General features: G+C 49.1%; 1 protein-coding gene across 5 annotated transcripts in view; it reads left to right on the forward strand.

Annotated features, from left to right (window-relative positions):
- HECTD4 (HECT domain E3 ubiquitin protein ligase 4) overlaps positions 1 to 13982 on the forward strand; it is a 190043-nt gene that overhangs the window by 158556 nt on the left and 17505 nt on the right. For all 5 annotated transcript variants that reach the window (XM_082641387.1, XM_082641388.1, XM_082641390.1 and 2 more), the window contains exons 56-62: positions 1254 to 1435; positions 2668 to 2873; positions 3160 to 3290; positions 3821 to 4026; positions 5641 to 5820; positions 8362 to 9668; positions 10679 to 10886. In XM_082641387.1, coding sequence (XP_082497513.1) covers positions 1254 to 1435; positions 2668 to 2873; positions 3160 to 3290; positions 3821 to 4026; positions 5641 to 5820; positions 8362 to 9668; positions 10679 to 10886 — 2420 coding nt within the window. The remainder of the gene's footprint in view (positions 1 to 1253; positions 1436 to 2667; positions 2874 to 3159; positions 3291 to 3820; positions 4027 to 5640; positions 5821 to 8361; positions 9669 to 10678; positions 10887 to 13982) is intronic.

The following is a 13982-nucleotide window of genomic DNA, read 5'->3' on the forward strand; positions in this document are numbered from 1 at the left end:
TGCTGCAAATGGCGTTATTTCATTCTTTCTTACTGCTGAGTAATATTCCACTGTATATATGTACCACATCTTCTTTATCCGTTCATCTGTCAATAGCCATTTAAGTTGTTTCCATGTCTTGGCTATTGTGAATAGTGCTGCTTTGAACATAGGGGTGCATGTATGTTTTTGAATTATAGTTTTGTCTGGATATATGCCCAGGAGTGGAATTGCTCGATCATATGGTAACTCTATTTTTAGTTTTCTGAGGAACCTCCATGCTGTTTTCCACAGTGGCTGCACCAATTTACATTCCAAAAGGGCTACTTCTAACTTGCCTTCTTGATTAAGTGCTTACTACCAGCAGAATTTTTAATTATGGTGATTAGTTAATAAAATACAGGGAGCCTCCCCTATGCTTAGTATTAGCTAGATTAGATTCTTTACCAAGAGATGCATTTCTAAATGAGACCTGCTTAGTCACTAATGAGCTATTATTCAAGGTGAATGCCAATCACTTCATAAATTCATCACATAAAAAAAAATGCCCACACTGAAATTTTTATAATAGCTTTACAGAGGTACAATTCACATACCATGTAATTTACCCACTTAAAGTATACAGGCCAACAATTTTTAGTATATTCACAAAATTCTGTAACCATCATCCCTCTCAGTTTTAGAGCATTTTCATCACCCCAAGAAGAAACCCCACACCCATTAGTAGTCAGTTCCCCTTCTCCCGTCCCCTAGCTCAACCCCGCCAATCTAATTTCTGTTTCTATGAATTTGCTTAATTCTGGACACTCTATATAAATGGATTCATAATATGTGAGCTTTTGTGTCTGGCTTCTTTCACTTAGCACAGGGCTGTCCAGGTTCATCCATGTCGTAGCACGTGTCAGTGCTTCATCCCTTTTTATTTGTGAATAACATTCCATTGTATGGATTTACCGTGCCTCAGTTGTTGGACATTTGGGCTGTTTCCACTTTTTGGCTACTCTGTGTATGCTACTATGAACACACGTATATGTGAGTCTTTATGTGAACATATATTTTCATTTCTTTTTCCATGGTGGTTTTTGAGTTGGGAAAAGTCAAACATAACTAAATGTGGCTTTTTGTTTAAAACACAAGTGTCTAACTTGGAGCACAGAACATGAGGCCAGAGAAACCTGAGATGTGGTCCTTCCCCTTCAGCAGCCCGTGGCCCGGCCCAGTGTGGAGGCTGGAGCGTCAGAGCTCAGTGCCTGTCCCCTGCCCTTCCCTTGCAGGGAGCTGCTGCGCTGCGAGGCCGCACTGGCCAGGCTGTACTGCCGCATGGCCCTGCTCAACATCTTCGCCCCCAAGCTGCCTCACCTGTTTACCCGCCTCTTCCACATCCCTGCCATCCGGGACATTACCCTGGAGCACCTGCAGCTGCTGTCCAATCAGCTCCTCGCTCCTCCCCTCCCAGGTAAACCTTGGCTTTGCCGCTGTCACTGCAGAAATTAGGCCCAGGATGGAATAGCCCTGAGGGTGAGCCGGGCGCCAAGCAGGAGCTGTGCTTAGTGTCCTTGTTCTCCACGTGAGCAGGGGGAGGAATCCCAGCACAGGACCTTTAGACTTAGTGTAGATAAACTGCACGAAAGATTGCAGCTGTCTTTGCAGTGCTTTCTCACTCTTTGAAAAATCTAAGTGTATTAGATGACATATTTAGTCATTAACCTATTAAGCATTCATTAAGCAAACTAATCGTGGATCAAAGAAAATGAAGTCTTATTTATGAAATCTAGTCACTGTAATGTTGTCACAGACATTCTGTTTGACGTGTAAAGACAGGAAAACGTTCCTGCCATCAAACGCCACCAAAGAGACCTAATTGATTCATCGTGACCTCAAGCGGAGCTGTTTTAATAGGCCAGCCTGTGTGCATCTGCTCAACGTGGGGCCCTTGGAGTGCGGGCTGATGCTGTGTGTTTGCTCCCTTGGTGAATACTAAGTGATGACTCTGCCCTCAACCCGGTTGAAGACTGAAGGGCCCCTTATGTCTTCCTCTGGCACCTTGGCCTCCAGCCTGCTTCCCTTGACCTCCTAGCTACTAAGATGGGAGCAGGAGTGAGAGGGCAGGTGGCATTCTAAGCATAAAGGACATCTCTCACAGCCATGGGGTCCCAGCCAGTGCCTGTGTGAACTATATCTCCACAGGCCACTTCAGCACGTGGGGTCCAGTGGCCCACCCCAAGAAATTAGAGGCTCCAAAACAGACCTGAAAAGCTTTAACATGCTTGTGGAAGAAGCTTTGCCACAGTGACTAACACTTGCTTTATAAACTCCACTCTGAGCTACTCCAGTGGTTCCTTGGTGAAACTCCAGGTTGGCCAGGGTAGCCGATAGGTCAGGCTCTGGGAACCCCTGAATCCAAGCAGCTCCACTTCTACCTGCTTAGTAGACCTGGGCTTCAACTCAGGTTTTTATTTTAGGCAACAGTTTTGTAGCTTAAAAGAAAGCAAAAAGTTAAAGACCGCCGAACTCCTGAATCCCCCACCCCCTGCAGGATCTGACTGGTAACGTCTATTATCCAAGATGTATGTCCAAGCTAACCCATCCTGGTTTTCTGGACAGAATGCTCCTGGTTCGTTACTCAGGGTCTCACAGCCCTTGGCTGCTGCTGTTCTTGTTGACTTGTGTTTTCTTTCCTGTCCCCAGACGGCACCATCAGCTCCAGCTCCATCCTCCTGGCACAGTCCCTGCAGCACTGCATCCATTCCCAGAACTGCTCGGCCACGGACCTCTTCTACCAGGGCAGCTCCCAGACAGTGAGAGAGTGGCTCAATGTGGCCATCACTCGGACCCTGCACCAGGGTGAGGAGAGCCTGTTGGAGCTGACGAAACAGATCTGCTCTTTCCTGCAGGTAAAAGTCCAGAGTTCTGATGTCCCTAAACTGAGGTTACAGGTTTCAATTGGAAATCTTATGGGCTGGCTGAAAATGACACTTTCTTCCCCAAGCCCCACTAGTCTGCTTTTCTTCGCAGCTCCCCTGCCTTGTCTCATCCGTGGTGTCCTTCCTCCCAGAGGGCTTTTTTGTCCTCCTGATCCTGTTACAGTGTGTGCATTGGCTCTCCTTTGCCTGAGAGCTGGGAAAAGGAAATGCTCTCTTGTGTTTAACCCGTGGCTTTCCCTGTTAAATGTCTCTGCAGACGGCACCAGAGCAGTTCCCCTCCGAAGAGTTTCCAATTTCCGAGTCCAAGGTCAACATGGACGTCAATTTCCCCGGGGCGGCTTTCGTAGTCGTATCTTGCAAAGAAAGTCAGTCTGGATTCCGCAAAGAGTAAGTTGCCCGTACTGTAGAAGTTGGTGATGGGGAGACAAAAGTAAGACAGATTCTGGTACAATTTACAGAAGAAAAAAACTCATTGCTTTTATTCTTTAATGCATACAGTACTTGAACATGATTTACAGTTCTTCCCTAATTTCCATGTTTTGGAAATTAGTCTATATAAAGAATGACCTTCGGGCCTCCCTGGTGGCGCAGTGGTTGAGAGTCCGCCTGCCGATGCAGGGGATACGGGTTCGTGCCCCGGTCTGGGAGGATCCCATATGCCGCGGAGCGGCTGGGCCCGTGAGCCATGGCCGCTGGGCCTGCGCATCCGGAGCCTGTGCTCCGCAACGGGAGAGGCCACAACAGTGAGAGGCCCGCATACCGCAAAAAGAAAAAAAAATAAAAATAAAAAAAAAAAAGAATGACCTTCTAAAATGTAATGGAGGTGACTTACGTGTGCCCAGTTCTCACCCCGCCTCTCACAACAAAGTGTTTGTTGACATGGTTGGACTCTGCTCACACTCATCCCTCCTCCTCAGCTCCTCTCTGTACAAGGCACCGTGGGCGCGGGTGCTCGTGTACGGGCTGGGCCACAAAGTGAAGCGAAATGGCCAGCTAAACCTCATCGAGGCCATCTGTTACCCGCGGGATGCGTCTCCAGCCAACACGGGGCTCACACCGCCTCCCACCACCAACCAGTACCCTTCTGTGATCCTCTCCACAGACAAAGTCCACATCAAACTGGGTAAGTCTCTGAATTAGCTCACGGTAATAAGCACAGCTTTGAAGTCATTCTCTGCTTTCCTTCTTTGTGAAAATTGAAAGGATTTTCTACCGTGCTGTGTTCCAGTTTCCTATGGGTAAAGAAAAGGACTGCTTGGGGCAGTGTATTTCAGAGACAGTGGATTAAAAGTTCTCCCTTTCCTGCCAGGGGAAGACCTGGCAGATGCTGCCCAGACTACAGTGGGGATTTCCTTTCCTTTCACAAGCGTGTGCTGTTCAGAATGATCTAAACAGAGCAGTCCCATCGTTTAGCTGTAATAATCCTGGCTGCCCTTCAAGTTCTCATTAAACCTGAACTCTCTCAGGTATACTGTGGCTCCCTGGGGCACGGGCCTCAGTGACCATCTGCTCCCCATGTCAATGGTAAACAAAGCCTGGTGGTGGCCAGGCTGGGAAGCCCAAGTGGTCTTGTCTCCCTGGCATCCTTTGCTAAGCCTCCGCAGATTTGGATTTAGATGAGGTCTCCATCTCTGTAAATCCTGAAGCTCTCGCTGACTGTCTGCTTTGTATACTGGGGCCAGCTGACTCTGTTTCTGAGTCAACACACAGAGGAAGGGAAACCTAGTGTCAGACTTGCACTGCACCTCCTTGGCATGTTGGACAGGAGAAGATGGACACATGTTTGTTAGAGACAATTATAAAGATGTATTTGAACTTTCAGCCAAAATTGGGCCTTGGCTTCTGCGCCCATCCAGTCCTGGAGACACTGCATCCTTAGGGAATAAAATGAAAGGACATTTCATAAGGTATTTGGTCAATGCTAAACAAGTTTATGATCTCTTTTTATTAGGGTCTGTTTTTTTCATTGTATTTTGCCTACACTGTTTTTAAAATTTATGTTAAACACAGAAGATCTCTGTCTTACCTATCATTCCCCAAATAAACATTCACCCCAAAGTACAAGCCAGTCAACATGGTTCCTCCTGAGCTGGCCAGAGACCCCTGGTACCCCAGCTTATGTCTGACCAGTGCTTGCGGAGGGGGTTGGGGTGCAGTGCAGGGTGTGACAGGGATCAGACCTCAGGGTCTTTCTTCTCTCATCATAGGCAGCTTCGGTCAGATTCAGGCTATGACAATGACCGAAGGCAGTAAAAGAGAATTCTGGTAGTTCCTGAAGTCTAGGGGCCCCCTTGCTGGTCCACTCTGTAAATCTAAAATAAGCTGATGCTCCCATGGGATTGCAGCTGCACCAAAGGGCTGGTTATTTCTTTACCAGGCTGGGACCATTCCAGTGAAGCATCTTTTAAAGTCTGACTTCCTGTTTCCATGCCAGGTCATCAGGCTGGTTGGTATCTGACTGACTGGTAGATGTTTATCCTTCCCTGTCCCCACTGCTGCCCTTTGTCCCATTCTGACACCAACAGGTGGACTCCTTGGAGGATGTCCTCCGCTCCTCCTCCGCCTGCGGCTGACTCCGTCTGGAGTGTGGGGAGTGACATTTCCTCTCGCCCCCAGTGCACGAGTGGACAGGCTTTCTGGCCCTGTTTCTCTGGGCACACCTGGCAGGTCTTTATCGCAAGCTTGTTTTGATCGGGTGCTACCAGTCATGAGCTTTCCTTCTGGACGCTTCTTCTAGGGGTGTCTCCCCCTCCCGGAGCCGTGCTGGTGTTACACTCTCTGCCCCTTGAGTTCCCACTGGCGATGGCCTTCGCAGAGCAGCTGCTGTCCTGGAAGTCGGAGGACGGCGAAGGGAGATCTGAAGACGAGCCTGACACCATCCCGACGTCCGTCCTCCTGCAAGTGGTGGAACTGCTCGGTGAGGCCTTCCTTCGCTCAGGATCAGGCTGGTGGAGCTGGCCAGGTGCCTGGGGAAGGAGCTGGCCGGTGCGCCTGGGGTGGCCATGTGGCCTGGGTGGCGACAGCTCTCGTCAGCTTGCTGTCAGTTGGGCTTGGGGAGTTGAGTGGAAAGTGTAGCCTAGACTTCCAAGTCCATGACTTGCAGGGTGCTTTCGTTATTGTGAGGGGTGGCATCTAACCAGGAAGATAAGATTAATTTTATCATACTTTACTTTAAAACACAAACATATGCCATTATTGTAACTTTGGTTCTGTAACATTGTCCACTTCCATAGCACCCTTCACCTTCAAACATTATGACCTCACAGCACCTGAAAGGTTACAGAGAGATGGCATTGTAGCAGAACTCATGGAATGGTAAACTTAAGAGAGTTGTGAACTTAGCATATAAATTTACCTCAAATTTTTTCTAAATATTGAGTTTTAATTAATGATATGTCTGCTTAAGTGGTTAGGGATAAAAATACTGATATCTGCAACTTATTTTGAAACAATCAAAAACTAAGATGAGTCTATGGATGAATAGAGGGATAGATAGATGTGTAATAAAGCAAACACAGCTTTGTTACACATGTAATAATGTTAATGGTAGAATCTAGGTGGTGAGCATCCAAATATTGACTGTATAAGGTGTTCAACTTTTTAATATTTTTGTATTTTTTCATAATAAAATGTTGGAGGGAAAAACGTTGGCAAACTCAGGTGCCCTCAGGGGTCAGGGAGATGATGTAAGTGAGAGGAATTCAAAAGGAAAGTGGACCCAGGACCTCCAGGGAACTGGAGGGCACGTGTCCTGTGGGGCAGCCACTGAGCCCTGCTACTCATTTGCTGTATAAGAACATGGCCCTAGTCCTACCAGATACTGTCACTTTTTATTTCAAGAAAAGCCAGAAATCTAGATATTGATGTGAATTTCCCAGTTTCTAAATGTCGACAACTAATTCACATTCTTTAAAACACATTGGGCAGGGGGTCGGAAGAGGTGAGCAAGGGAACCAACCACTGGCTGTGGGAACGAGATGTATGTGGCCGGTCTCAGCTCTCGGGCCACCATTTGCAATTTTGGTGGAGATTTCTCTCCAAGCCCATCGTCTTCCAAAAATGTCCAATGGCAGAGGAAGGACAATGGCAAGAGAAGGAAATAGGAGCACCTGAGGGCCTGGCCTTAGGCCCCATTGGCCTTTATTCCCTGTCAGTGGCTCCATGAGCACCATGTCCCGTGACAGCCATGAGTTCATTACCAATTAGAATTATCAAAACAGCATCACCCCTGAGAGTAGTCAGCCTAGTCCCCTCCTTCATGGGTGCTGGGCCTAATTGGGATTCTCGGTAAGTCAGCCAGACCTGGCCGTTGGGACTCCCTGTCCACAATGTGACTGGGGATAGAAGACACGCATCTGGCATGAAGGGGACCTTGGCACAGATGTGTGGCCCACGGTTGTTCTAGACAGTATTTCCTAGACTTCAGTCATTCCCATGCCACCTTTGTGTGATCTCTGCCACGTCTACAAATCATGCCTATCAACATTTATTGATTTCTTTTTATGGCAATCAACTCCTTCCTTTTTTTAAACTTATACTGAATTTTAAAGGAAACTTTATCTTGCTACTTTAAACAGAAAATTCGTATCCCTTGCCATAACTAGAAGATAACTATAGAAATTAAAAGTTAAGCAGTTACTGTTAAGAAATTCTGGCTAACTACTGTTCCCTGTTAAAGGCTCTGGGTCTCTGGGCTATCCTCTATTAAGAATATTCTAGGGACTTCCCTGGTGGCGCAGTGGTTGGGAGTCCGCCTGCCGATGCAGGGGACACGGGTTCGTGCCCCGGTCTGGGAAGATCCCACATGCCGCTGAACGGCTGGGCCCGTGAGCCATGGCCGCTGAGCCTGCGCGTCCAGAGCCTGTGCTCCGCAACGGGAGAGGCCACAACCATGAGAGGCCCGCGTACCGCTTAAAAAAAAAAAAAAAAAAAAAGAATATTCTAGCCCCAGAGTGAGGCTTTCTTGTTGACAAAATCAGGACTGAAAGAGGAGTTTAAAAGGAATCATTTTTCCACGTGTATGTCTGAGCTATCTGGTAAAATTGGATTGTATGCCCCCAGTAGTAAGCGTCCCATGGTTCAGGAAACATTATGCTAGTGATTTGTCACCAACCTGCTTAATAACTTTATGAGAAAGAAAACAATGATTTCAGGGTCAGAGCTGTAGAAGCTGGTTCCATGCGGTCACCTGGCACAGGGGTGAAGGCCACCAGCTCTGGGGCCAGCCTGCCCGGCTCTGCCCTGTGAGATTGTGTGACCGTGTGGCAGCCGTGTGAGTCCTTCAGCTCTTTGAGCCCCTGTTTCTTCATCTGTGAGATGGGGATGAAGGATGTAATGTTTGTTTCACGTGGTCGCTGTGAGGGCTGACTCCATTAAAGTGCCTTAGAACAGCGCCTGGCACATAGTAAGCTCTGTATAGGTGATTTTTTTTTTTTTTTTTGGCTTTCATTCGCCTCAGGAAACTTCCTGTGGACCACGGACATGGCGGCCTGCGTGAAAGAGCTGGTTTTCCACCTCCTGGCAGAGCTCCTGCGCACAGTGCACAGCCTGGAGCAGAGGAAGCACCCTGCCGGCCTGTCCTCGTCCATTGCCCTCCAGCTGAACCCCTGCCTGGCCATGCTGATGGCCCTGCAGTCGGAGCTCCACAAGCTATATGACGAGGAGACTCAGAGCTGGGTCTCGGGCAGCACGTGCGGAGGCTCGGGGACCGTGGCGGCCACCGACCAGGGCAGGTTCTCTACGTATTTCCACGCACTCATGGAAGGGTGCCTGGCGGTGGCCGAGGTGACTCTGCCTACCAACATGAGCGTCACTGCCAGCGGGGTGACGTCGGCAACCGCCCCAAGCCTCAGCGACTCGTCATCCTCCTCATCGTCCTCCCCAGGACAGACGCCGCAGAGCCCCAGCCTCCTGTCCAAAAGGAAGAAAGTCAAGATGAAGCGGGAAAAGGCCTCCTCCTCCGGGAAGCGCCAGTCCTCGCGCTCAGTGGACTCGGACCCCGCCGTGCTGAGCATCGGGGGTGGCAAGCCCGAAGACATGCTGTGGTTCCATCGCGCCCTGACCTTGCTCATCATCCTCCGGCACCTCACCAGGAAGGACCCGCAGGGGCTGGGTGTGACGAGCGACGCCATTGCCGACGCCTGCCAGGCCCTGGTGGGTCCCACCGCCCATAGCCGCTTGCTGGTGATCTCTGGGATCCCCACCCACCTGGACGAGGGCATCGTCAGAGGCGCCATCCGCAAGGCCTGCAACGCCCACGGCGGGGTCTTCAAAGACGAGATCTACATCCCCCTGCAGGATGAAGACCCCAAGAAACCAAAAGACAAGGCCGAGGGCGGTGATGGGAAAGCCGAGCCAGATAAGACCCTTGGCTTCCCCAGCACAGACAGCTTGGAGGTCAGCACGTCCCGCAGCCCAACCCCCGCCATGAGCATCAGTGCGTCTGCGTCCACCAGCCAAGCCTCCATCTGCAGCTCCCAGGGCATCTTGCAGACGGTCAGCGACATCTCCACGGAACCGCTGCCCTCGGGCCTAGAGCTGCCCATCCCTGCGGGCTTATTGGAGCCCCACGTAGTGTCCAGCCAGGAGAGCCTGGACGTTTCCCTATGCAGCACCAGCAGCCTGGGCAGCCTCGGGAGCCTGGGGGAGCCACTGGACAACGCAGAAACGGCCTCAGTGTCAGACATGGGCTCCATGTACACAGTCACGTCCCTGGACAACCAGCCCCTCGCAGCACGCCCCATCAAAGGCTTCGCGGTCGTGGAGGTAAGCACCTCACGCCTTGGCAACCACTTAAATCATGAGCGGTTAGAATCCCCCAGGCCTCTTTAAGCCTTCCAATATTATTTCCAAGGGACTAACTAGTGGGTGACATTGGGGCACTTAGCGGGCTCCCTGAGGTGGCTCTTGGAAACAGCAGTGATTAGTCATGTTGATTATCTGTATTTGAGGTCCCATCTCTGAGTGTGATAGCAAGTCTGTCAGGAAGTAAATACAGTTCATTGCGGAGTGTGGGAGGGGCTCCAGGGGCTGACCTTTCCTGATGGGTGGGCATCATCAAGTGTTTTCCAACTCAGGCCCCAGTGGCCTCTTTCTGAGTGACTTTGGGTTGTTTTAACCATTGCCATTGGCAGGAGGGATCCCCACTGAGCAGGGTGAGAACAGACTTGCCGTTCTGTTCTGAGTGATTCTGAGTTTCAGATGCTGCGCGTGTTGCCAGATTACATTTCCACTTCAAGATCCCATGTGTTTCCTGGGCCTCCTTGTTTAGAAATCCTGCATCCTGTGTCTTCCTGCCCACTGTGTAACAGGAGTTGGGTGCAGAGTAAAAACCATCCTCGCCCTTATTAGATATGGAGGGGAAGGCACTAGGAGGAGAACTTGCACCCCCTTGCTCCCCACCCCACGAGCTCTGACAGGAGAGCTCAAAGATCCAGGGGTGGGCTTCCTCCCAGAATCTGTCCACCTTCTCTCTGGGGATTTTCTCGGAGCCAAGCATGGACTTGAACCCCCGGGGCACCTGCGTAGAGCCACAGACCTGACCGGGGTTTAGCAACAGAGATGTCCAGTTGAGCTGTTTTCCTGCAGGTTACCACTTTCAGCACATACGAGAGAGACTTTGCCGGGAAGGCCACCTCGCCCCGGCCAGGCCACACTCCCAACGCTGAAGACAGTAGAGGGTTTCAGGGACAGATGGGAGGGAAAGAAAGTTCATATAGCTAGCTGAGTGACTGATCTCTCCACTCAAATCCTTACCCTTTTCCTTGTTCACACAGATTAGATCCCGAGCCAAAATCGAGAAAATCCGAGCGAGTTTATTTAACAATAATGACTTGATTGGTTTGTCAAGTTTGGATGGTGAAGATGAATTGATGGAAATGTCAACGGAAGAGATCCTCACTGTGTCTGTAGTAAATCAGAGTTTGTTTGATACGCAGGGGAGCCCAGGGTTAGAAGATTATTTCAATGATAAGTCAATTAAAGGTAGGTTATAGATTTTTTTTAATTAATAGACTTTTTTTAGAAATTTATAGAAAAAAAACTGAGCAAAAATCATACCCCTCTTGGAACTTCCCTGGTGGTCCAGTGGTTAGGACTCGGTGCTTTCACTGCCACGGGCCTGGGTTCGATCCCTGGTGAGGGAACTAAGATCCCGCAAGCCATGCAGCGCAGCCAAAAAAAAAAAAATCATACCCCTCTCCATGTCCTGTTTTCCCTATTTTTAACATCTTACCTTAAAGAGGAGCTCTGGGGGTCAAAGATTTAAGAAGTGATTCAGGGAATGTTGGGAAGATGGTTCACTGCTTGGTTAACAGAAGGTGCGCTGTGTACACGATGTGAAGAGAGCACTGCTGCTCCCCCAGGAGAGCCGTCAGGGCTCTGAAGGCCAGCGGGCAGGCCCTGCCACAGGCCTGCTATGTTCAGCCAGCCGAGGGACCACCAGGAAATGCTATGCCACAGCCTTGAATGTGGGCTTGCGTTCAAGTTGCTTTTTTCCTTTTGTCTAGTCAGGCTTCCCCTTGTTTGAGTTCAAGTGTATTTATTTTGTTCTGTCCTCTAGAGCTAGAATGTACCCTGTACATTGCTGGTAATCAGTTAGTCAATATGCTCGAGGACAGCTAACACCTCGCCCTTTAAAATGAATTCTTGGGGAAGAACCGGTCCCAGTTCCTTTTTCACAAAGTCCCACTTTGTCATTCTGGTGGCTCTTATGTGGGGGGACCCTACCCTGTCTGCCTTCCCCACTTCTTCTGTTCAGCCAGGACCCGGGCTCTATCGAGGCCCCACAGAGCTGGATCTAGCAGATCCTGAGGCCAAGAGCTCACCCCCAGCTTCGCTTCAGAAGCAGCAGCAATTTTTCTCCTTTCTTTTTATAACTGTAGTTCTTTGTGTTGTTGTCTTTATTTTGCATCAGTCTCTCTCAAATTTTTAAATTTATGTTTTTTCTAACTCTTTAATATTGTTTGAAATTTCATAATAGAGTTGTTGAGTTCGTTCTGTTTTATGTTTTCTGAGGACAGAAATGTAATATTGAGTATGGATTTTGTTGTTGTTTCAAATTATTATCCCCCAGTCATGAAATTTTGAAATACTCCCACAGGGCTGGGACCAGAGTGAGGTAAATGAGGCCACAGAATTTAGTGGGGCTCCAAAACAACTCAGTAATCTAGATAAATAATTATTTTAATATAATACTTATGAAAGTCAAAATTAATGCAAAATATCCATGGTGAACAAACTGTTAAAAGTTTAAATAAAGACAGGATCAGTATTAATGATTTTTCCTTTTGCGTCAGGCTTTAATATGGCTCAGCACAGTACTTTTAATATTTTGCTCATCATGGGTTTTTTGTATTAATTTTGATTTTTTTGAAGGACCATGTTACAATGTGTATCTTAATCTCTGAGTTTATTGGGACTCTTGTGCGTGAGGGGCTGCCTCTCTCTCCTCGCCCTGGTTTCAGCCCTGTTCCCTTATTAGTGAGTACGGTGCCCACTCGGCTCTCAGCTCCCCACGTGGGGGTGGCTAGTGTACGATCTGTGGGAACCCTGGGGTATTTTTCTGCCATAATTAATGCTTTGCCAGTCTTTTCACGCTTTAATCTGAATTTAGTTCTAGCTCCTGATTGTATTTTGGTCAAACCTTCCACGTAAGATACTCAGTCTTTTGATAACACACTTACCACGTTACAGCCACATGCATTTTGCTCAAGACTCTTTAAGTTGTGGTTCTACTGAATCAGCTTTTAGGTCTCGACCACGCCTTCTGCACACCTGTCTCCTCACCCTCAGCCCAGATGCCCAGGGGACCTTTGTGCCCTGGCTCCTGAAGCCCGGCCTGAGCTGGGTGTGGCTCTGGAGGGTCAGACCCCCAGAGAGAGGGGATGAGGAGGATGGGCGGGAGGACAGGGTGTGATGAGCAAGTCAGTCCTGCCCGCAGGTGGGGGCCCTTGGCCACGAGGAACATGCAGATGCAGTGGAACGTTCCACTGGGAACATTCCTGACTGGCCCCTTAGGAAAGGTGAGAGCATCTTCTGGAGTGCTTATTTGGGGACCAAAAAAAAAACAAGTCTTTTTTTTCTCGTGCTCAGGGACAGTTTTCTTGTATCTGAGAGAACTTTCTTTTCCCCCTGCTGGCTGGGCCAGGTTTCAAGTGCATCCTCTAATAATAACTGTTGAACAACTTGTACTTTGCCCTAAAAGTACTTGCAGCCTCTACATCCTCTTGCTCCCTGGGGACTGTCCATCACAGACATGTTGAAGTTAAGGGAGGTTCAACCTCCATGATAAAGAGACCCTAGAGTACAGTAACTCAGACCCAGTGGAAGTTCATTTCTTGCACACGTAAGAGTCCAGGGTGAGCCCCGAGGTCTGCCATCCGGGGGCTTGTTATCTCCACGCAGCCAGTGGCGGGGATGGGTGCAGAAGAGAACATGATCTCAGAGAAGCAGCAGTGAGCTGTGGCGTGAAGTGAGATCTTAGTTCCCTGCCCAGGAATTGAACCTGGGTAGCCTGGATGAAAACCAGGAATCCTAGCCGCTGGACCAGCAAGGGCTAGAGGCTAGAAGCAAAGTTCCCCTGGCCCTCACCCCCATTGAAAAATGTGTTTCTCAAGGAGGCGAGAACTGTAAAAACAGGTACAAAGTTTATTACTGGGGACATAGAACAACAACAAGTGGGAGAGCACACAGAGAAACAGTTTGTTGAGTTGACAGAAGCAAGGCAGAGATGCACACTCCGGAGAAAGGGTGTGGGCGTCCTCCCTAATGAGGAGGAGCCCAGTAAAGAGGCCGTTAAGTCATGCATATGGGGCAGTTCTTCCGGGTCTTTGTTTACCTTTGGCCAATTACCTGGTTTCTTTTTCCACACCTGCCCTGCCCTAGGACCCTCCCCAACAGGCGTGCGCAACTTTTCTCCAAGATGGATTCCACCCCAGAGGCCTATGGGAGGGCCTTGGCATCACATATTATGGGGTGGTGCCCCTTCCTTTGTGACCCCCAAGGAGCCTTTCTGTGCATGTGCAATGTCTCCCTTGCCCCAAGGATGGGAAATATATTATGTGACCTCTTGATCTTTAC

Source organism: Mesoplodon mirus, assembly GCF_964341445.2.
Source record: "Mesoplodon mirus genome assembly, chromosome: 13".
Lineage (NCBI taxonomy): Eukaryota > Metazoa > Chordata > Mammalia > Artiodactyla > Ziphiidae > Mesoplodon > Mesoplodon mirus.